The 24185-nt window shown below is 36.6% G+C and overlaps 1 protein-coding gene across 3 annotated transcripts in view; it reads right to left on the reverse strand.

Moving 5' to 3' along the window:
* Nucleotides 1-1803: 1803 nt before the first annotated feature.
* The window catches only part of So (SIX homeobox 1 protein sine oculis), a 32443-nt gene continuing 10061 nt past the window's right edge, over nt 1804-24185 (reverse strand). For all 3 annotated transcript variants that reach the window (XM_083099190.1, XM_083099189.1, XM_083099188.1), the window contains exons 4-5: nt 6422-6881; nt 1804-6072 (exon numbers count right to left, since the gene is read on the reverse strand). In XM_083099190.1, coding sequence (XP_082955316.1) covers nt 5788-6072; nt 6422-6881 — 745 coding nt within the window. In that variant the 3' untranslated portion in view covers nt 1804-5787. The remainder of the gene's footprint in view (nt 6073-6421; nt 6882-24185) is intronic.

Here is a 24185-nt window from a genome sequence, read left to right on the forward strand (position 1 = left end):
ACCGGACGTCCCTTTGTGTTCGATTTCTTTCTTATCGTGGAGATGATCGCAGCCAGAGTTCGATCGAATTCATCGGAACGCTATAAAGTTGTAACGCTTTGACGTTTCGCTCAGAGATTAAATTTATACAAGTCTAATTAATATTTCTAATTTTTTCTGAGTCATTATATCTCTTCCAACTTCGTGAAGAAAATAAATATGAATATATATATATATACAAAATAATTAAATCATGAACGATAAAAATTGAATGAGTAAACATTTTACGTGAAAATTGCAAAAAAATGCACGAAATTATTTTCTAAGAAAAATCAACCCTTTTATTAATATATTGTTATTTCGATGATAAGAGTAATATGAAAATCACACATGTTCCTACAAAATTGGATCATCGTTTAGAAGAAGATCGTAAATAAGACGTTAAACGGAATAAAATTCTTCAAATTCATCATTTCCTCACGTTGATTTCTGGTGCGGCCTCCCTCACAGTTTTTCTGAATCCGTCAGCGAGGCGGAATAAGAGCAGTCGACGCATGCTCATCGGCCTGTTATAATTTCGGTTCTATTAGCCGCGCGCGACGGGGCCCTAAGCTCCGAAGGGATTTTCGGAGATCGTAAAGTTAAGCACGGACCCCACAGAGATATTCACGTGTGTGTACGCGTTTGTATGCGTATACGCAGCATACGCCGGTGCGTGACGTGGTGGAACGGGGGCGAGAGTGGGCCCCCGTTGAAGAGGGTCTGCGGAGAGAGAACGAGAGAAAAAGAAAGAGAGTATACTGTCAAGTAGCATCTTGACACGGGGCTCACAATGGCTACTTGTTAGCGCGCTGCGCCAACAGCGAGGGGAAAACGATCTTCAGACACTTGCCTTTTTCACATCGCGCTCTCTTGCCCGCGTACGATTCTCGTTACGATTGCGCCGATCACGAGAACGTAATCTTGGAAAAGATTTTTACTCAATATCGTTGCATTATATCGCGACTATTATTGCGATTCTTCGTTAGGAACTGAAAGTATATTCTCGTGAAATTTGCATCTCCTCGTTGGGAAAATTTATCTCCATTTATTCGTTGCAATGTTACTGATAAAAGATTCACTTTCGCATGTTTATAACGCGAAAAAATAAATTCGGCAAATATAAATTCAAATCACAGATTTTATTATTTCATCAATTATTGTATTAAATTCAGGATCTTTGGAAATTGACGATAAAGTAGTAACAACGATTAGAATTTTCGGAGGAATATAATTGTATGCGAAGTATGGATTTAATAAACGTAGTGTGCATGTTTTAAATGTGTGTGTGTGTGAATGTTTATATATAAATCTAATAATGGACTTGGATGAAGACGGAAACTTTAATATGGATTTAGAGATGAACAAGAACAAAAACGTGAACTTAAATGTGAATATAAAAATAATAGACTTAAATATCTATACAAAACACTTGGATTAATATAACTTGAATTTGGAAGGAAACGTAGATACGTGGATGTAAATGTGATAAATGCAGACTTGAACATGTGGATAAGTCCGAAAATATTAACTTGAATGTAGAGGTAAACGGTCAAATTTTAAGATATATCATGTGATATTCGAAACAGATTACACATTTATTCACAAAGATATCGAGAGTTATATCTAGACTTTATTAATTAGTACCTGTTGTCTGCAAAATAATTTTATTATTTTGTAGATTAAATGTACTATCGCGACACGTGATACTTACCCCTTTTAGAACTCAGCAGCATCTAATTTGTGAGCAAAAGATACAGGATATTGTAAGAGGATAAACGCAGATAACATTTGCATCTGTTATTACTTTAAATAACATCAACTTTACTCGATTACAGTTCGATCGTACATCGTGATCTCTTAACTTATATCTACTTACGCATCATCTCATCTCCCTTTCCATCTTCTCTCGCGTTTACGTACACATACGCACACTTACACATACAGCTCGCTGATGCACACACACACACATACACAACACGCTCATGGATAACGACGTTCAAATTCATTCTCGGCAATTCGTCTTAGTTAGTTGTGCAACGTTAGGTTTGTCCGCTAAAATACACGAATGAAAACTGGAGAGGACCAAGATGGATGATAATGATCATTAATAATCGTCCTTGCGTCGCGCGCGCGCGATTCTCGTCTCGTTCATTACATTCGCTCCTTCAACGCTCTTCCGCTTATATGCGCGAGTTACGTGCGAGTGCGTAATTTGTGCAAGAGTCTCATCATTACGATTAACATCCTATTAGTAAAAATTAATTCTTTAACTTTGGTCGAATCGCAGCGTTCGTTTCGTAGAAAATTTCTCAAGTAACTTTCGATTATTACTGCTTTGCCAGCCTAAAAAGAATACCTCGAAAGTAACGACAAAATACGTGAAATGGAAGAAAAGCAACCTCCGGAAGAAAAAAAAAAAAAAAAGGAAGAATTGAGAAAGAGTCAGTGTATCTACTCATTTGTGCACCAACTTGTGTATACTTTTGTGGATACTCTTGAATGATACTTTAAATGAGAAAACAAAATAATAATCGTTCCAGTTTTAATTTGCCCAGCGTCCATCAGCCAAAAAGCACACACACATTAAAACAGTTTATAATTTTATCAATAATTTGTCCGTTTAAGAGAGCATAATTGGCTTATTGTATAAGACACTAACGTAAAGCTTGATTAAAACTATCGTGTTTTTACGAACGCGAAACTGCAAAAGAGCGATGGCTTGTTGCATGCTTTCGATTGATCCTTACATCTAATGTATGTCTTTGATAAAACGTACGATCTAGCGAAATTGACTTTAACTTTGAGCTTTTAAACTGTTCAACACAAATCATTTTAAAAAAGAATAAAAAAGGAATCTTTCTATTTCAGAAATATTCCGAATAATTAAAAAAAAAAATTTTTGCCCCGAATACACGAAGTTATTTAATTGCGTCGTGAATTCTGTCAAATAGCGGAAGCATCCTTAGAATTATTGTTACGTGTGTTTCTTTTATCTCTCTTCACTCAGATACATTCTATACTAATCGATTCGTTTTACGAGTCGTTAATATTCTCTCTATTGTAACGCGTAATGTGGCACTTTCGAATTGTCGAATAAATATTATAATGTAGTTTTGTGGGTGCGTGATTATTTTTGTAAAAATGAAAAACACGCAGAACGCGATGAATGTGAAAGGTGCAAAATGAAAATAATGACGGTAGGTATTGTGTGCCATAAGATCGAAGATATTATTATTTTTCACCCTACGTCTATCTCTTTCCTTTCACCTCCATTCTATCCCCTACCCTGTTTCGTCCCGAGGACTCTCTCGTAAGGGAAATCCTTTCTCTTCTTGACATCCTAGATAAGAATCTACAAGGCAATGTCGCAGCTAACGGAATACTCAGGACATCAGGCACGCGAGATACTTTACGAATAAAAAGTCGACATTTTCGAGATGAATCAAAACGCTATTCTAACAGCACTTTATACAAGTTTCAGTAATTTCTCTACATTATTTTCTACTCAATAGAAATTATTTAAATGTAATACGTAATTTCTACGTAATACAAATTATTATAAACAAAAAGTATTAAGCGTATTTTAATAAAAATTAGTTTTATTTTTTCATCAAAAAATAAAAATCGCATCGTAAAAAAATAATCACGATGCTTGGGAATAAAAAAAAAAACATTTTTATGAGCAAGAAAGCAATTTAATATACTTTTCGCCTGAATAACAAATTAACGATTCATCTCAATATCTCGACTTTTCTCTGTCATACGCTCGCATAATACCTTTCTCCGTCCTCTTCCCTCTTACATTCTTTTCTTTTCGCGCAACATATACATCCTCCCTCTTTCTCTCATTTTTTTGTCTTTAGATATATTTATGTACAGACTGCGAACTGTGAATAAATGATAACTTACGCGCTCTATCTTATATGATGCGACGAGCATTCACTGTCTACTGGGAGTACTCTAAAGTTTCATCTTCATCCCTAATTGCTGTTATTCAATTTAAACATTATACGCGATATCACATTTTTTATCAATAATAATTACTCTTGATATAATATATATTTTGGTGATAATGAGATTTTTTTAATAATAACTATACTTTCTCATTTTCCGCACAAACCACGCATCTATGGAATGTGAGCTGCAGAAATAATAAAACATCTTGCAATTTGAAATATTTTATCTTTTGTCCATGTCTCGTTGTTCGTTTTTAGAAATTTTCTGTATCTTTTTGCCAAGAAAATTATTAAATCAGAATTCTTCAAATTGTCGAACATGAGAATTATGGATTAACTTTAATGGCTAAAATATCTAAATCTAAAATTTCGTAATTGTTTAATCACGAAATCCAATCAACATTTGGTAACACCCGGTAGGCAGCGAACAAGGACGAGATTAACTTAATAATATGTCGAATGCGTGTGTATTATACATATATACATACAGGACAAACACAAAAGCGTACGGTGTAAGAGGAGCGTAGTTGATTACGGCTAATTAATTAGTAGGCGAGTCAAATCTATGAATTAAGGGAGGCAGGGGAGGGGATGGTAGGGTGGAAATGAATTGTATTCTGTCGCTTGTATTCTGCGTGTGTTAAAAAAAAGAAAAAAAAAATAAACATCTTTGTGCAATCTTTTATTCCGCTCGGGCAGAAAAACGGAAAAGTACGGCGCCAAGTATACGAAACAGAGAAACTAGACGCAGGATTTTTCGCCCCGTTGTTTACTTATGGAAATAGCGGTAAACACAAGCCGGTCTAGCCGGCTTGCCACGAGAGTTTACGAACTGGGAAAGTAAAATGCTAATATGTCTTTTGCTATATTTCGTTCGGAAACGTCATCGTCGCCTCGGTATCCTTTGATACCGATTCTCACGGATATTGTTAGAATAAGAGATCTGAAGAGAATCTTCATAGAAAATGAAATTTTTTATATATAGATAAAAAACTATTTTTTTGTTGTTGAAAATTAAACGAATAATTTTAATTAAACAAATCTCTCTTTTCCTTCTTCAAATCTTGATTATTTCATTAAAACACAATATACTAATTCATATTAAAAGTTATGTATTTAATTTATTTAAATAATTTTATAATACATATTATAAAGTTATTTAAATATATAACTAGTATATTAAAAAAAAGTTGCTTTCTTAAATATACGTATAATTAATTATACGTATTTACGTTTATTTTTTATGTGTATAAAAAAAGGTATTTATTTACGCAATTAAAAAATGTTTCTGAACGCCGAGGCAGACGCGACGGTTTAACAGACAGTTATTTTTGACGCTCTTCATACGCTTTAAAATACCCACCGAGAAAAGCTCACGGAGAACGAAACGATATATCCGTGGAGAACTCTCCTTCCTATTTATCTGAACATTACTGGGTCGCCAAGGAATTATTATCGCGATAAAAAAGATATTTTTGACTTAAAGCTCTTTCATTATTTAATAAATTCATTATTTAATAATAATTGCATTAAAAAACAATGAATTTGAGATCGCTCACTGGGTTGTATTTAATAATGACTTTTCTTAACATTTTTAATAATTTCGTATCCTTTTATAATACGTTAAGCAAATTTCAATATCAAGATAATATTTTTTATCTTTCTTTGGTGATAATAATTTATTGACGATCCAAATAATATCACAGCAAACCATTCAAGAATACCTTGATCGACCGGAAGTCTTGCGCCTCACCGATGTGCATTAAGTCTTCTCCTGGCTCCTTTTGCTTTGGGTGCTTGGGGCCCAAGGTCACAAGGAATGGTATTCGCCCAACACGAGGCCGCTATGGTAACTCGCGTGCGACGTCGACATCCCCATGGAACTCATGCCCTGATAAGCGCCCATGCCCATGCCGTTCATCGACATGGTGTTCATGGTGTTGACACCCTGCATGGTGTTGGACAGCATCGTCGAAGGACCCATCGGGCTCAACCCACCCATGGAAGGCGCGATCGCGCCCATCTGCATCGACGTTGCCGTATGCGGCAAGGATTTTTGCAGATCCGCGGAGGTCGGCGTGCCGATTAAATAGTCCTATCGGAGAAAAAAAAAATGATTTCTTCATATTTGTTTCATTCGTTTCCACGAGAGGATAATCGTGAGATGTAGGACACGTGTGTTTATATATGTATTCAAATTCTTAAAAATTCTTGAGAAGAATCTAAAGATCCTTATATTTGTAAATTCTTGAATATTGAGTATATTTTTTAAAATTTCATATCTTTGAATATTTAATTTTCTTTATAAAACAATATAATATTTTTGTTTCCTATAAGACAAACCCCGTAATGTTTTTTTTAAGAACACGCGCGCGGAAAAAGATGTGAGAGATCTTTGTTATAACGAACATAAATTGAAACAAACATGAAAAAATATTTCTTACCTGCGGGCTGTAGTACTGCATGTAATCCAGCTGGCTCTTCTGTTGAGCGCAGCTGGGCGGTGGTGGTGGCAAAGTAGCGGTGGGATGAACGAGACCGTGGGCACTGTGGGTGCCGACTTGGAGATGATGCTGCAACTGATGATGGAGGTTCCTCTTGTCATCGCCGCTCTCGCTGCTCGTGTCGTGGTGTTGCATGTGCGGGTGGCTCAAGGACGTGCCGTGACTCTGGTGATACGAATGCGGGCTGGAGACCGTGACCGGAGGCGGAAGCTGGTACATGCCGGAGGTTTGCTGGTGGTCCACCATCTGCTGCTGCTGCTGTTGTTGCTGCTGCTGCTGAACAGCGCAAGAGGATGGCTGTTGCTGCGGCTGCTGCCCGGATTGTCGCTTCGTCTCGTCGCCGCTCTCGCTGCTGGAGTCTCCTAAACCCCCGCCGTGAGTCTTGTCCTCCCTTTGTCCACTGAAACAGCAAATCGGTGTTTGCTTTTTAAAAAAAGACAGCTAATCTTTCTTTCTCTTTTCTTTTGAAGATTTATATTTTGCATAAATGAAAACGCGTTGTGCGAAGCAAGTTGCGGACAAAGACCTCCGATTGGACACAAGCCGGTTTAAACAAATTTTTATGTTAATTATATCATTATCATACATCGCGTTTAAGTTGTTATGCTAATTACACCCTATTATATTTCGACGTTATCAAATAAATAATCTTTAGCGGTCATTTCATATATCTATCTCCTCTCTCTTTTATTCACGCTACCGCTTATGTTTGAAAAATTATTACCCTTTCATTGTGAAAGAATTAAAATATTATTAGCTTAAATCTCCTAATTATTTCAAGCGGAATTTTGTTGTCTCATCGAATATATATCTGTCGAGCGAAGTCGACATAAATATTAATATACGTTCGTCATCGATCAGTCCTTATTAGCCACACATTCTCCATAATTTCATTATAAAGACATCTCAGGGGCTCGATTTAATTGCGTTCGCGAGCGTCGCGTTAAAACGCCGCCTCGCGATAATCCGGCGACGTCGATCGACTGGGGAATCGAAATAATATCGCCTAAGATAACACCAGCACAGGCGCGTAAAGTACCGAGAAAAGGGTATATCCAGTCTCTCTCGTACTTGTGAATTAAGGGCGGACACCGAGTGTGGGGAGGGAGAGTAGGGTTTTAAAGAGGCGCGCAACGGAAAGGAAAAGAGGACGGAAGAAAAAAAAAGAAGAGGGAAAAGAGAAAGACGCTCTTGGCGTCTCGTAAACTCAATTTAGCAAGCTGGACCTCCTCGAAGCACGTGGGGACCCACGGGTCCGGCTGAGCTTCCCCCTTCGTTTACCTCTCTTTCTACCTTTTCCTCTCTCCCCCTCTTTGTCTATCTCCTCCAGGTACCCAGCAATCGTTAAGCGCTTGTTTTACAAGTCGTTTAGACGCGAGACCGGTGATATCGCACCGTTCGAGCCAAGTGCTGTGACACTTGTCTCTACGGGGTGTTTTCGAGAACCGGTCCTCGAACACGAGAGAGGAACTACCGAAGTGATAAGAGAACACGGAAGAGACATCTCTCAACATTGTACAGCAAAATTATATCACTGCAAAAACTTTCCGGATTATTTTATACTTAATTATTTTATACTTAATTACATAAAATTGAGATAAAGTAAATAGATTCAGATGTTGTGTGACATTTAAATATAAACACGTGCATATAATTTTAAATATATTATACACTTCAATTTTTTAGATATTACAAAAGTTTATTAATATACAAAAGTAAGGATTTAAAGTCAACATATTGCAAGTTTAAAATGCTTCGATAAATTCAAATGTTGGATACAAAAAATATTATTATTAATATCTTTATTAATAATAATTATTATTAATATCTTTATTAATAATCTTTAAATATTAATATTAATATCTTTATGAATGAGAGAAAACAATTGTGATATTAATGTAAAATTTATATTTTTATACGTACGCAAACTACATGAAAATTACACTCATCGAAATTTTCATATAAAGATGCAAGACCTTAATTAATAGAATTCCAATTTTTATAATATTGTCATACGTATATGATAAGAAAAAGATATATTTTCTGTGCACACCGAGGCGACGTTTAGAAGTGCGTTTATCGCGTTGATCTTTTTCATACCACCCGTTACGAGATGCTATCTATATGATCGTAATTATGTACTGGTTTCCAATTCCTGCACGCGAGAGATAAAATGTCTAATTAGTCGAGACGTCGCCTTTTGTATTCTAGCATTAAGACGAGATTCCCCGGACACTCCGAAACGATACAGGACCGAGTCTATCGCATTGATCTTTTTTCGTACCACCCGTTACATGGTGGAACCTATAACCGGATGGAGGTGTCCCCAGGTATGCCTTATCTGTCCGTGGATCGCGCAGTAAATTTATCCGCGTTGCCACGAAAAAGAACGGAATCTTTCGGGGTTATTATTATTTTCATTAGAATTTGTGACTCATCGCGTGCAAAAGGCATTTATTTTCAAGCCGTGACACCTACTCCACGTCTCCGGATCGACTCTCTTCTTTCTCTCTGCTCTTTTTCTTCTCTTCGGCGCGATGTAGGATCGAAAGGTTGCGGGCCTTTTAAATGTTGGATGTTTCGACTTGATACGACTCCGAAGGAAATAATTAATAATTATCTTTATGCAATTTATCATATTTAAATAAATTCTTGCGAGTCTCTTCAATCGCCTCGTATCAGTTATTTTCTTCAAATTCTTTACATAACGATAGGCATCAATCTTAAATTTAAATTTAATCAAGCATCTCGTTATCGTAAAAAATAATCGATCGCGCGAAATGCACAAAGTATCATAAAGAATCAGCGTTAATCAATTTCAATGATCCTTAATTGAAAACGTTGCAAGCTACATTTTAATGGGATACTCCTTTTAATTAAATCCAATTAATGGAAATAAATTTTATAATGAAAACATTTACATTAAAATTAGTTAAGTAAAATAAGAGATATTTTATGTGTTTAATGAGCGTACATTATATAATATTGCGTTATTATACAAAAGTAATAAATTTTTCATTTTGGACATTCCGTTTATGTTTCTGTTGCGCGCGCGACCACGTCGAGATCAATGTCAAGGATTATAAAAAATGCCAGGAATGCGACGAGATTTTATCTGCGGACGGTTCTACGTGAGTTGCCGTTGTCTCACGAAAAATGAACGAATCGATCTTGGCGACCGCCGCGGAATTTCGAAGTAAATACTTATTTACAAACCGGCCGATTAAACCATAGCCGCGCCTTCGCCGATCATTATCTTCTTCGTCAAATCTGAGATCGACGACTCTGGTTATTAAGTCATTGAAGAAAGTAAATAATCGCACGAGTAAATTTTTTACGGCAAATTTAGATTATCCATATAAAATAATATTAATTACTCTTTTATTAATTATTTTGTTTATTAATTTTATTAATTTATTAACTGTTTCAATTATCTATTTTATATTTGATATAATATTATGATATATTTCAATATCTCAGTCGTTTGAGTTGAACATACCTAATATAATTTAATTTATTCCACATAATTAATCGATAATCTATATAAACAGATTTAATCTATCTAATCAGATTACATATAAAATCCGTAAATACATATTTTTTGTCTCACATTTCCTTTTAACTTTGATAAAATTGTCTTAGAAATTTGCATTATGCAAACTTTAGGAACGAGCGAAATTACATCGCGCATACTGTACGAGCGATCTTATAGAAGCTGTCTTTAATTGAGTAGCGCAAATCACGTATAAATAACTAAGGAAACGCGACGCCGCAGCCGCTCATTCATGACGATCGATTTCGGGGTGAGAAAAGGGCCATGTCTATGTGTAGTATTACTTACACGTATATATATAGGCCGTCGCAAATTAGCATAATTTCTAATTTAATTTCTCGATAAATTCCCGATCGCACGCTCGCCTCGAAATGAGATGCTATCGCGGCATCGCTAATTCGCGTGTCTAAGTTTATATCGCTTGGGACCAGTATACGAGACCCGATAGCATCTTCCCCCTCCTCTCGCCTTCTCTCTTTCTATGCCATGGTTTCCTCATAAAATCAGATTATATCGGCTCTGTCGCCTCTGTGTTGTCGCACACTTTATTCTAGCCTACGTGCGATATTCTCTCCCGTAGAAACGAGTTTGGGTCAGAGTGCGATTGCCGAGTCATAACGAGCCCTTTCTCTTTCTCTCCGTTTATTTCTCTCTCTTTTTATTTTCCCGTGTCATTAATAGTATCCAAATAAATAGGGACTTGAATTCTTCGAGAGCCGAATGTGATATATCGAGAATCTTGCAACGTACGTGAGAAAAATTTTACTGGACCAGCAACCTCTAAATCTACAAGTCAGTTTAAATTAGCGTGTTCTTCTATGAAATTTCCAAATTTATTTTTCGCATTCCAAATATCCCACGCAACCCTCGCGTTTCGCTCTCGAAGAGACCGCCAGTTTTGCCTCCGGGATTACTTAACTCGCTGAGGAAGGCAGAAAGGCAAACTCCGGGGCCCGTGGAGAGCAAATTGAAGATCGGCTGACTCGTTTGTCGGCCTCGGAATCTCGAGGAAAGAAACGGCGGATTTTCCTGTGGAAACTCCGGGGGCTGAAGGATCCCGCGTCCACTCCTCTCGGCAGGTGAACGCGCCGAGGAAGTTACTGGCAGCTGATTCCATAAGCAGATAGGGAAGGAGAGTTTCCCGGGCCTAAAATAATGGGAGGCAGCGTACCGTGTACACACCGTACGAGCCTCTGTTTGTAAACTATGGCTCTCGCCTTCTCTCTACCTGCAGACTCTCGAATCTGTCCGGGTGAATTTCTCGCGCGGACACGGGATCATCTGCACGAAATTCACTAGCGCAAAAAAATCCGTCAGGGATTATAAATGATGCAATTTCGACAGGTTCGATTTCCGGTAATGGAAATGATAAATATCTCAAACTATAATCGAGAGGTTGACGATATTTCTATTATGATATGTAAATACAAAATCAATTTCTCCTAAATAAAAAATGGTATATTCGCCAGAAAATAATAATCATTAAGATTAATAATAATAGTAATTAAAATTATATTTTATTGTTTTAAGATATCTAGAATTATTATGCCGATAATAAAAGTCAATTTTTTTCGTCGGTAGATTATTATGCGAAAGATTTATAAAGTTTGTTTAGTTCATAGCTTCTAATTGATAATCTTCTAACAAAATGCTTGTTTGCGAAGAGCAAAGATTCTCGTATAAAAAGGATATAAATTAAATAAGAAAGAATTACGATTTGACATTCATTAGTGCATGTCAACAATTATTTCGATAAATGACGCACATCATAGTATTTTAATTATCGTGATTTGATTTAATTTAACGTAATGCATCGTAAAGAATGTGCCAAAGAATTCACGTTCTCGTGCCAAATGTACGAATTTGAAATCCGCCTAAATTCAATTCAAAAATCAACAATATATTGGGGGAGATTGTACCAGTTTTGCAGCATAACACATGTTGTCTTGCGATGTAATGGATAACTCATAAATTCTGCTAAATCGTTTGCAATAAACTCTTAATTATTCTAGCAATAAGAGCGAAACAAAGCGATTATTTCTTTAAGGGATTGAAAAATAGGGAGCTAATTTTATTTTTATATTATAATATTATAGTATATTATATTATATATAATCTTTTTTACTCTTTTTCATTGAATCATATATTAATAATAATAATAATAAGTTAAACGAATTTGATCAATTTTTATTTCCAGAATTAAATATCCAGGTTCTAATTCTTTATATTAAATATTTTTCTGATTAATCTTCGAATTAAGGTTCTATTAAAGAGAAGTCTAGACAAATTATTTGAAAAAAAATTCTATTACCTAATTGTTTATTATGAAGAATTCATCGACAAAAGAAAGACTTACATCCAGTATATTACAATGTATATTACTTATTATTGTAACAAATATATATTGTAATATAAAATTAATATTCTATAAATTCTTATTACACTAAAGAAGCTTCCACGTCCGTATTAAAAGGAACAATCCCCTTGTACGGCATAAAAAAGATTTCGATAAAAAATGAAAGCCCGTTCATTCCATTTCTTTTTCTCTATTTGAACGCGCCACCAACCGTGGTGGTCGTCGACTCGGTGGCCGGTCCAGCTCGCTATTTTCCATAGATCTATCAGAGACGCACCGTTATTTACGACGGATCGACGAGATCCCCGCAGATAGGGGACGCGTCCCCGCGCTCGTATTAGGAAGTTAAAACGCTTTTGCTGTTTTGGGATTTTTTAATCCGGATTACGCCGAACCTGCCGGTACGCCGGTAGTTTTCGATGTACCGCGAGTGTGTCACACACGAGCGAATGGGGATCTCTGTCATCATCTCGTCTCGTCAATCCGTCGGCGTCGTGTGTGAATTAATCCCGGATTTAATTCCGGAAGAAGCCCCAAAGGGACACCCAGCACGAATCCTCGAGATTTCCAGACTTATTATCACGTGTACAATTGACAAAACTAGAAATACCCGATAATGATTTGATATCAAAGTAGGCAAAATCCTAAATAGATGATTCGCAAAAAAAATTAAAAATATAAGTATAACAGAGATCTTATTACGTCTTCTTGATTTAATTCACGGTGGATATTTTATTAACGAGAATTCTTATTTTAGAAAGAGAGAAAAAAAAGAGAATAAACAAAGTTTAGAATTACTTGATTTCGTCATATGTTCCGAATTGAACGTGCATCTCAATTTGGCCGATTATACGTGATACGTATTCCCTTTCTCTCGAAGGACACGCTCGCGCGCTGATCGAAGAGGATGAACGCCCAACCGCAAACCACTACAAAGGATTCGTCTGAGATTGAAAGGCGCCACTGAATGCGCAATGCCCCTCGACCGCCCTTTTGCCGAAGAAAAAAAAAAGAAAAAAGGAAAAACACGCGAGAGCGAGAAAGAAAGAGACGAACACGGCCATGTTGAATCGTCTCAGCCATTTTTGGGGACGAAAAAAGACGGGATAGGGGGGAGGGGGAGGTACGCTCGGTGAAAACCGCTTTGAAGAAGACCACGTCAAATCTGACAGCTCGCGGGAAGGGTCCACATGTGGGCACGTAAGGGCCGAAAGGGCCCGCCTCGTTCCCGCTGCCGTTGAAAAAGAGAACGAGCCGCTCGAATCCCCCTTCGTTCCCCTCCGCACCCCCCCGCGATCCCTCGTCTCTTCCTCTTCTTCTTGTTCAGAACCGTGGGGGACAGAGGGGCATTCATTCATGCACGCATTCCCAGAATGCAACGCGCGTGCGAATGTGTCCGCTACACGCATGGGGCCCCTTGGAGGGGGTCCGCATGGAAGGACATGGCGGAGAGGATAGGACTATTTTCACTACGTGAATCCGCCGGAAAACGAATCGAATCGAAGAAATGGTGGAATAAATATTATATATTATATAGTAATAGCACAGAAAATTTTTAAAAATGCCAATATTATTGTTGTAGGTTTTTCTTTTCTCGTTAATTATATTGTTTTTCCGTATTTTTTAAAAATAAAAAAATATATGTACGAGTTTTTAGGAGAGAAGTAGAGAAAAAAATTACGAGGAAATATGTTTCTACATAAAATAAATTTCGCTGTAATTAAAAATTAATAAAAATTATTGTTAATAAAATATCTACTGAATTAATTCAGAAACAAGACATATAATAAGGTATGATAATAAAATGTCTTGATATTTTTTTGGCGGATCACCTACTTGTGGGGGAGGAAGGCTTTGCATACTTTGATATCAATCATTATCAAGTGTTTCCAGTTTTGTCAAAATTATATAGATAAAATTATAAAAATTAAATACTGATCCTTTAAAATTTATCTTGAAAAAATCGATCCCACTCTTGTCGAAAAGTTTGTCATCATAAAATCAAGCGTGAGACAAGTATAGAAAAATCCTTACAGACCTTGAAGGAAGTGAGAAATAAAAAATATTGAAAAATTAAGAGACAAAAAAGAAATATAAAAAAATGTCGATACATTCCCGAAAATTCAATCTACAAGTACAACGGATGCGTCTCTTTTTTAGACTGGTGTCAACATAGTTTCGGGAAAATAAACACATTTTTATATCGTGAAAATTGCATAAGCCAAGTATCTTGGTTCGACCTTGGCGACGTTGAGCCGCGCCCAATTCCCGCATGACATGGAAGTGACGCTTCGTCGCGGAAAATTGCTCGGCGTCTCAACGATTTCCTTGAGTCTGTCTTCTCCTCTCTTACCACGCTCTTTCGAGAGCTGTCTCTGATTACACAATCGATGCAAAAATATAAACGAATACAGAACTACGCGCTAGTAGCGGAGGATTTAGATCGAGTAACATCGACCGGAGGAGATCGAAATGATCAATATCAGACAATTTTGATAACGAATATTCATTAGATATATGTATAATTATTTTTAATACAATTAACAAAATAAATATATATCACGATACAATTTTAAGGAGCAAGGTACCGATTTTTTGCCGCGATGCGCGAATTTTTATGATGCAATTTGTCGTTTTAATTACGACATAATGTGGTCGGGGGGATTAATCAACGCCGAGAATTTGACATTTGTAGTCAAGAAATCTCGGAAGCGGATATACGGCGACGGCATACGGCGTTGAAATGGGTTCTCTGGTTACAGACACGGGCAGCGCGCTGCCCAGACACCGTGCCCGCTGTAACCGTAAACCGGGGAATGGTACCAGTATTCGCGCGGCTATTTCGGGGCCATGTCGCGGCGTTACAATCTAAACGAGTGTCTCCTTCCGCTTGACCCGAAAGCGTCTTTATTCGCGCGCGAAAATTCGCGTTCGTCTTTCGCGTGATCGATGTCGAAAAAATTCACGTGCCTCAACCAAACGTCGATCCCCCATCGGATATATCATCGCGAATCCCGTGAGGATTTGGCGATAAAAACTGCTGTCATCCAAATCGCGACTGACGTTTATGAATCAGCTGCGCGAACAAAATGTTATCAAACGTGAATGAATCCAAAGTGGATTTTAATTAGTTGAAAAATATATTTCATAATTATATCGGTCGAAACCCTATGTTTATTATTAGCGAAATTGAAGATGTCAAATAATAAAACAAATCATGCATATATTAGATCGTGTTCAATATTGCGTGGATTATGTAAAACTGAATATCAAAAGATCAATGTCTAATTTATAATTTATATGATATAATTTATATAATATAATTTATATGACTTGGAGGAATATTAATTGGAGCATTAATTTAGGGGAGCATTAATTACATTTATAATTACGTAGATCTATAATTCGAAATTTTTACATTACATATATACCTAAAGTCAAAGATAATCAAATCAAATTTTTCTTCTTTTTTAAAAAAATATCCAGGGTTAGATTTTTTCTCGTCCGATATCGATTTAATCGCTTGAAAGAGAGAAAGTCCTCTCGAGAGTATTTCGAAGCTTGGAGTGATTAATGATGACAGACGAAGTTAGCCAGTCAGACGCCATGTCGAAAGCCGAAAGAATACGTAGGAGTTGTACGAAGGGCGAAGTAAAGTAGCGCCACCCTCTTTTGTGTCACCGGCGAGTCTCTGCTTTTCAGAAGCAGTCAATATTGGCGCAGCCACCCCCGTGTCTAACCCTTATCGGCCACCCCCGCAGCCGTTACGCCCCCTCGACGCTGACTCCCCCATCTGTTTCTTTCCACATCCGGCCAAAGGCATACTGTCCCTTCCAGGAGAAGCCGCCACTTCGATTATTTTTAACTCCCTTGTCCGCGAATCGATAGCTACGCGCGGTTAATCAACCGTACGATAATCGAATAAGCGAAATTGTGTCGTTAAAGTTTAACGGTGGATGAAAACTTAAGCGCGAACTTACTTTCCATCTTAGGAATCGAGAATGTAGATATTACATATGTCATCAATATTATATATCTAGAATGAGAAAGTATATATATGCATATATATGAGCCAAGTGCTATTTGAATGCCATTTAAAAATATTAATAGATATTACCGAGAAATGTGAGTGAGACGGATGAATCGAAATTAATCGGATTAAACGACGGTAAGAATCATTGTTTTCGTTAAACTTTAACACGGTGCATGTTTCACAAGTAATAAAGGGATTATGAAAAAGATTCCGATGAAAATAATCAACATAATATCCAGATTCGAGAAGCAAATAGAGTAGGTGTATGCACAATATATATGAAATAGAAAATTATGTAAACAATTCACAAGAACCTCAGCAAATTAAAATTCAATAAGAATAATATTTATGACTAAAAACAAAAATGTCGCAAATCGCACAAAAATAATGACAAATTTGCTGTACGTTTATTTTTAGTCACAAGTATTATTCTTAATAAATTTTATAATTCATTAAGATTCTGGTGAACTGTTTAATATTTTTATTTAATATATTGCACAAACACATTCGCTCCTCGAGTCTGCCTATTATTCTGTTTAATAAAGTAATGATTAAAAATTTTATACTCGCAAAAATTTCAATAAAATATATACATATTATTCACAATGAGGTGAAGAATATATTAATAAAATAAACATTAAATCGTATTAAACATAAAATCGTATCGTATTTCATTTTTATTCCATATTGTAATACTGTGTAACTTTGGAAAAAGTGCAACGCGTTATTGATATGTATTTTTACATCATTATACAGTAAAAGCATCGGAGTTACTGAAACTTAATCCTTATAAATTTTATCATCAAAATTGTAGAAATGTAAAATATTGCTAAAAATTATCTATTAAAAATATCTCTCGTGCACTCTATTATGATTTTAACTTGAATTTTATTTTTAGTCTGCTTTAATTTTATCTTGCATTTTTTTTATCTACTCTTTTTCTAATGATAAAAGCTCGATCGAGAAATAATTATGATACTAGTATTCAATAATAATTGATAATTATTATTTCTTAATTACTTCCCTATAATATGCTCACAATCATACGTGTATCTCATATATTTTCTATTAATATATATATTTATCTGATTATTTGTTTGAAACTTAAAAACTTAAAGTTATAATACATTGCGAAAAATAACGTTATGATTATATTATAATTAAAAGATTTTTTAAATTAATAATATTATAATTAAAATATAAAGATCTCTTTTCTTTCTCTCTCTTTGATTTTCTGTAAAACTATTCGATTGCAACTATAAAAATATGAAACTAATTAAGTTTCAGATAAATATCTGTCGAAAGTTGTCTTTTTTTCTTTGGTACATTTAATATTACAATTGCCTTCGATTAATTATCGTTTCTCTCGCAACAGCTTTTATATTTCTAAAATATACAGATTTAATCGTTATGCACGCCGCTCCTTCTTTGTTCACGCGTAGAATTTTACGACAATGATACGGCGGATCATCGAGTGAGTCCAGTTCGTAGAAAACGTCAGAAGAACCGCACACGTCGCCCGATAAAACGTCGCCACAAACAAACGCGGTGAGCAGCCGGGGCGCCTTCCTCTCTCCGGCGTGCGTTTCGCTTATGCGGCGCGCGAATAAAACGTCCGCCCCTAATCTAATCTAATCTAAAGTGGACAATCTGACGGTACCGGCGGCGAATAAGAGAGACGTTAATCTTCCTGCCAGTAGTTTCCAAGCGACGGCCATGGAACACAATCTCGCTGTGTTTACAATTTACGTATTAATCCGTAATAAGCCGAAACTAGGTAGGTATCCTTTTCTTATACACCATCCTTTGAATTGTAAATAAATTTATCATCCGTATATGAAACTCGTGTATAAAAAAAACAGCATGAAAATTAAAAAATATTATAAAATTATTAAATGTCTAATTATATATATATATATATATATATATATATATATATATATATATATATATATATGTAAAATATAACAAGATGCTTTTAAATTCCGCACGATTGAAAAGTTTTATTAAGTTACTTAAAATTATATATGCGTGAAAAATTAATCGCAACGATGCTAATTTCTAGACAACGTAAAAACTTTATTTAAGTATGTAATTTATAGTATCTAAGTATATATAATTTCTATATTTCATGGCATCGATCGATCGAATCGAGGTCAACTGAGAGGAGTCATCGCTTAGATCGGTCCTTGTAAGACGATTTAAAATTTTAACAACAAATCGATCGCACGAGATAAGACGGGTTGGCTGGAAATAACGTCTCTCCCGTTTTCTCTCTCTCCATTTTTCTGTCTGCGTCGTCGGATGAAGGGGAAGAGGCGAAAAGACGAGGGCGAGGATGAGGGCGAGGGCGAGCGTTCGAGGGTTGGTACATTAGCAATGTTTTGTTGACATTGGAGAACAACGACGAAGCCATTACTGGCTTCTGCCAGCGTGATATAGCCCTTCGATCTATCGAGAAAGCGGACGGCAAACCCAGCCATCGAAGCGACTGTGCCATCTCCTTTTATAATATTATCGAAACGCGTTATTATGTCTCGTAAAATTATTGTTGAAATTTTTAATTCTCACATTTTATTTCATTTTTACAATATTATAATATAATTTTTAATTCTCATATTTTATTTCATTTTTTACAAGTCTATTATAATATAATTTTTAATTCTCATATTTTATTTCATTTTTTACAGATCTATTATAATATAAATTTCAGAATCCTTGGAAAAACTTTTGCAATTTTTACAATTTCGCAAGCTAATTTTGCTTCTATTATGTCGATTATGACAATTATATAACATTGCCGCGTGCTTTATATAATAAATTCTTATTGAGTAAAGGAGAAAATAAAAGCATTCATCAGAAAGATCGCGTTTTGATATCTAAATATGCTTCGGTAACTCAAACACTCTCGTTTTAATTGCCAATAATCTCAGCTAAATAATTCGGTCAAAGAATAATAAATTCGAGAAACGATAAATCGAAGAAGAGTTTTACGACCATAAAGGGAAGATATCCATGCATTTTGCTCCTTATTTATTTCCAGCACCATGCGTTATTGTCCTTGGTCCTTCAGAGCGAGCCCTTCGAAGATCACGATGGTGCGACTTTCCATCAACGGGACCAGCGCGACAGTAATAAAGATGTTTTAAGCGCCATATATACAAACGCGGTCGCTCTCTAGAGAAACAGAAAAAGAGAGAAAGAGAGGGGGAGAGAGAAAGAGCAAAAAAATATACACGGTGCGACCAGCGCGTGCAGCCGGGAGTTTATTTTCGACCGTGAAGAATGAAGGCACAATGCACTCGTGGATGCACCAGCATCCGCTCCCCCTTCGCCCCCCTCTCTTCTCCATGTTCCTTTTGTTTTTCGTTTCGATGATCGAAATCGACACATTTTAAGTGACATATAGCGCGGCGCTTTTCGACGAGGCGGAAAAAATGATCCAACGCGAAACACGCGGCATTTATTTTTCAAGCCGAGCAATAAAATCGATACTCGAGCAAAAGAGGAGGAAAAAAAAACATGCTTTTCAATCCTCAAGAGCAACACGGCCAGTTTTAATACTGGCACTTTTTATATCCGTTACAATCAATAAACCACGCTGGCCGATTTTTTCTCTATCGTTCTCTCGAAGGGAGAAGCTCGAAGAAGTAACTTTCATTAAGGGAAACTCGATACACGTATTATCGAATTTCACTTTCCTAATCGCGAGGCATAATCGCAACCCTTTCCGTATCTTAGGTAAGATCCTTAAAATACGCAAGAATACGTCAAATTACGAGACGATGTGCGCGACCGTCCCATTTATTTATATCATTTTTAGCCCGGGATCAAGGTAAGCTTTCAGCGAATTCAAGTAGCGCGGAAGCAGCCTCTTCCCCCCCTCGCTCTATTGCAACGCGATACCGACGTTCGTCGGAAAATTTCGAGAAACGACGCGACGAGGGGGGCAAGTCCGGGGGGGATTATCCGGCGGCGGCGCCGATCATCTTAATCAGCATCAACGCACGTTATCTCGCGTTTGGGCGATACACGCACGTTCCGTCGTCACCGGACACCGAGTACCAAGAACAGCGACAGCGGTTCCGTTATCGTCGGCAGCGATGCGGCTGCAACGGGTGACGCCGTCGCACCCCCCCCCCCCCCCCGTCGATCGGTGACACGTCGCCCCGTCTTGACTTGCGCATCGTGCGTTTCTCAAAGTGCAACGGATGCACTTTGCCGCGCGCAGGATGCTGACGATTCTGTATCTGCCTCGGTCGGCGCGAATAATCGCGCTGATAATTAAGAGTAGGATCGGGGAGGAGAGAGAGAGAGAGAGAGAGAGAGAGAGAGAGAGAGAGAGAGAGAGAGAGAGAGAGAGAGAGAGAAGGGTAGAGCCCGTCACCTTCCCTCCCTTCCTCCCTCTTATCGACGATTTTTTTTTTCGGTATGCAAAACATACCGTCCACAGGATTTATCTCGATTGACGTTTCATTGTTTAAAGTCCGTTACGACGGGAAGAGAACGTGAGTCGTGGGGAGAGCGAACGGTGTTCCGGATGTTTCGAGAATTCACGGTGTTTATATGGATCCGAGCTTATCTTTAACGCGATTTCGACCTTATATACTTCCGCTCGAGTTTGTCGCGCTACGCGTGCATCTGTAATCGGGATCGATTACCGATACTAATTCATTTGACTGTTCACTCGATGAATCGCAGTAGAACGCACGCATTGTTCTCAAATTGCTATACAATTGTTCATCGTTGTAATTATGCGATAAGACACGTAAACAATTTGTAAGGGAAAAAATTGACGCGAATTAAATTACGATCCGGAAATTAATATCGCTAATTTATTCGTTATATTTTTATATTATTTTTGTTATTAATTATTCTTGTTATATTTTTATATTTTTGTTATTAATTACTGTTGTTATATTTTTATATTATTTTTGTTATTAATTACTGTTGTTATATTTTTATATTATTTTTGTTATTAATTATTGTTGTGTATTTATTATTGCTATTCAAATCCTTTCACGACCCTCATGGCGTGACAGAATTCGTATCAAAAATCAACCATCGCTTTGATAAATGCGTGAGACGCTACGCGTTGCCGCAAACTATACATAATTAATTCATTATCTCTTATTAATTTGTCTCGCTCTTTTTTTACGATCATAGCCTGCGTTTCGTCGAGCGTGCGCGTTATATCGTGTTGAAACGAGGTAGTTAAATCGTTCGATAACAGCTCCCGGGGGAGGACTACGGTCCCGTATTTGACGTTTTTTGCCTGCCGCAGACGCCCACGAGACGCCCCTGTCCCCGGGGGGGAAACGCCGCCCCTGCGTCTGCGAGATCGACTTAATTTCCGACAGCGTGCGGACGTTAAGCAGCCAAATAATTACAGCCCTTTAACGTATTATTCACGCGTGCATTATATATTCCGTTGTTATAAATATTATATTGAAATAAATAGAAACACAAGAAGCTTTTTTTGAATCAGGTCTGAGAATTTTCACTATCTTTTAGTCAAGCCTGACAGGACGCGAATCGAAGTAATAAATAAATAATTAACTCGTATTACGCATAATATCTGTTTCAGTGAATCTGCAATTAACGTCAAAATTATTGAAACTTCCTTTCGTTCTTTAGCGAATTTGTTTGTAATAATAATATATTCTATTACATTCTTCCGAAAGACTTTTATAATTTTATTTCTATTTATAAAATATACATGAGATAAAAAAATATAAACAATTAAGAAAACTTGCCAAACAACTCAATAATAATAATAATTGAAGTATATATATTTATATGAGATGAATACATCGACTACGTTTAATGTATTTTATGTTTTATAAAAATGATCACTTTATTGCCCGCGACTGACGTGAGACTTATCAGAAATTAGAAATGAATCCGTAGAAAAGTATTCCACAAAATAATACGTCTTTCAATATTTCTGCTGACCATATGTTAACGAGAACGTTAGCAAAGAGCATCTTTATCGAAGGATACATACATCCATACGAATCGTGGTTACGTCTTCTCGCGAGGGAGGAAGTGGGAAGCACCACCGTGGCAGGGCACACGTCATGCCATGGGGAACATATCGAATTTCTTATGGCTTCTGTGTATTCCCATGGACAGAGGCAGGAGGTCAGAGATGCGTGCGCGTCTACGAGATGTTCGCGAATTAACGTTCGCAGAATCAAAACGCGGTGACGTTCGAGATCGTCGACGAATTAAAATTCAATTTTTAATATTGTAATTTTGGAAAACTGTATTCTTGTCAAGAGTAAACGTAATATTCGTTTTCAACGATCGAAATTTGAATCGAATGAACCTACTGATTTCGTGGTTTAAGAAATTGTGTGCTACTGTTTACTTTGGCAGAAATTCCTATTTGTGTAAGAAATGTTTGCTTTGGACAAATTCAATCAATTGTTCGCTGAATATACGAAATATTAATTCCAGAAGAAAGTTCGTATCCAAAAATTTTTAATATTGTAATTGTGCAACAATTGTATTCTTGTCAAGAATAAACGTAATATTCGTTTTCAACGATCGAAACTTGAATCAAATGAAATTACTGATTTCGTGGTTAAAAAAATTGTGGGTTACTATTTACTTTGGCAGAAATTCTTATTTGTGTAAGAAATGTTTGCTCTGCGCAAATCCAACCGATTATTCGCTGAATATACGAAATATTAATTCCAGAATAAAGTTCGTATCCAAAAATTTACGAATATTTACGAACCCTATAGATGAGTTGGCAGATGCTATAGATCTATCCGATAGCTTTAGAAGGGTATTATCGCAAATATAGACGTATCGTTCGCCGCATATTAATTACAGGAAATTCTACAAAACATCTACGTCTTCGTATCACTTCAATATATTATTCATTTAATTACTCTTTCGCATGTTTGCCTTTTCGAATTATTATAACGGATTACTTTATATAGATCTCTTGAAAGAATTTTAGACTCTAATGTTACACTATTCAATTATTTATTATTAATATCGAATTTTAACTTGATTCATTAGAAAATTATAATTTTTCTTATTTTTGGAAAAAAGTTTTGCACTTGTAACTTAAATTTGTAAAAATATATCTTAATATATGACACTCAAAACTAAGAAGATTGAAAGATTTATATATCTTATTTCACTTATTTAGCATCCGACCGTATTTTTCGACTCTTCCAAGGGATTTCCATCGTTTCGCAATTCAAAGTTACGCGAAAGAATTCACGAGAGATCGGCGGTTCTGTCAGCGTGGCCAGATGGCCGAGCTGATAGTTATTTATTTATTATTCGCTCGCGGGTGAAGAGAGAAGAAGAGGACGGCCCGCCGCGAACGAATGCATGCGACACGATGCTACGCGGCGGAAGGCATCGCGTTACGTACATAGTTATGGGGCCTCCGCTCGTTTCTAAAATCGGATGTAGAGCAACGACCTTCCAAACAACACGGGGACTTTCCTACGGGCGGGCGCTCCTATTCCGCGCGCGGACGAAAATTCCACGCGCTAACGTTCGTCAATTATACGATTATTTCGTCGGACGCTTCGAGTAACTTCATCGCTCGGATGTCTAAATAAAATGTCTAATAAAACAGCTGTTTGTTACCGTCAAGAATTTTAATTTAAATTTTTTAATCACTAATTGTGATTAAATCAGCCGCATTTGTACTTTGAGAATCGCTTCAACCCCCCGATTTAACATTATTTCAGTTGATTTATTTAGTAAAGTAATTCAATAATAACAACTT

The sequence above is a fragment of the Camponotus vicinus genome, unplaced genomic scaffold (assembly GCF_025532165.1).
Source record: "Camponotus vicinus isolate PSW18456_S1 unplaced genomic scaffold, iyCamVici1.0 SCAF_5, whole genome shotgun sequence".
NCBI classification, from domain to species: Eukaryota; Metazoa; Arthropoda; class Insecta; order Hymenoptera; family Formicidae; genus Camponotus; species Camponotus vicinus.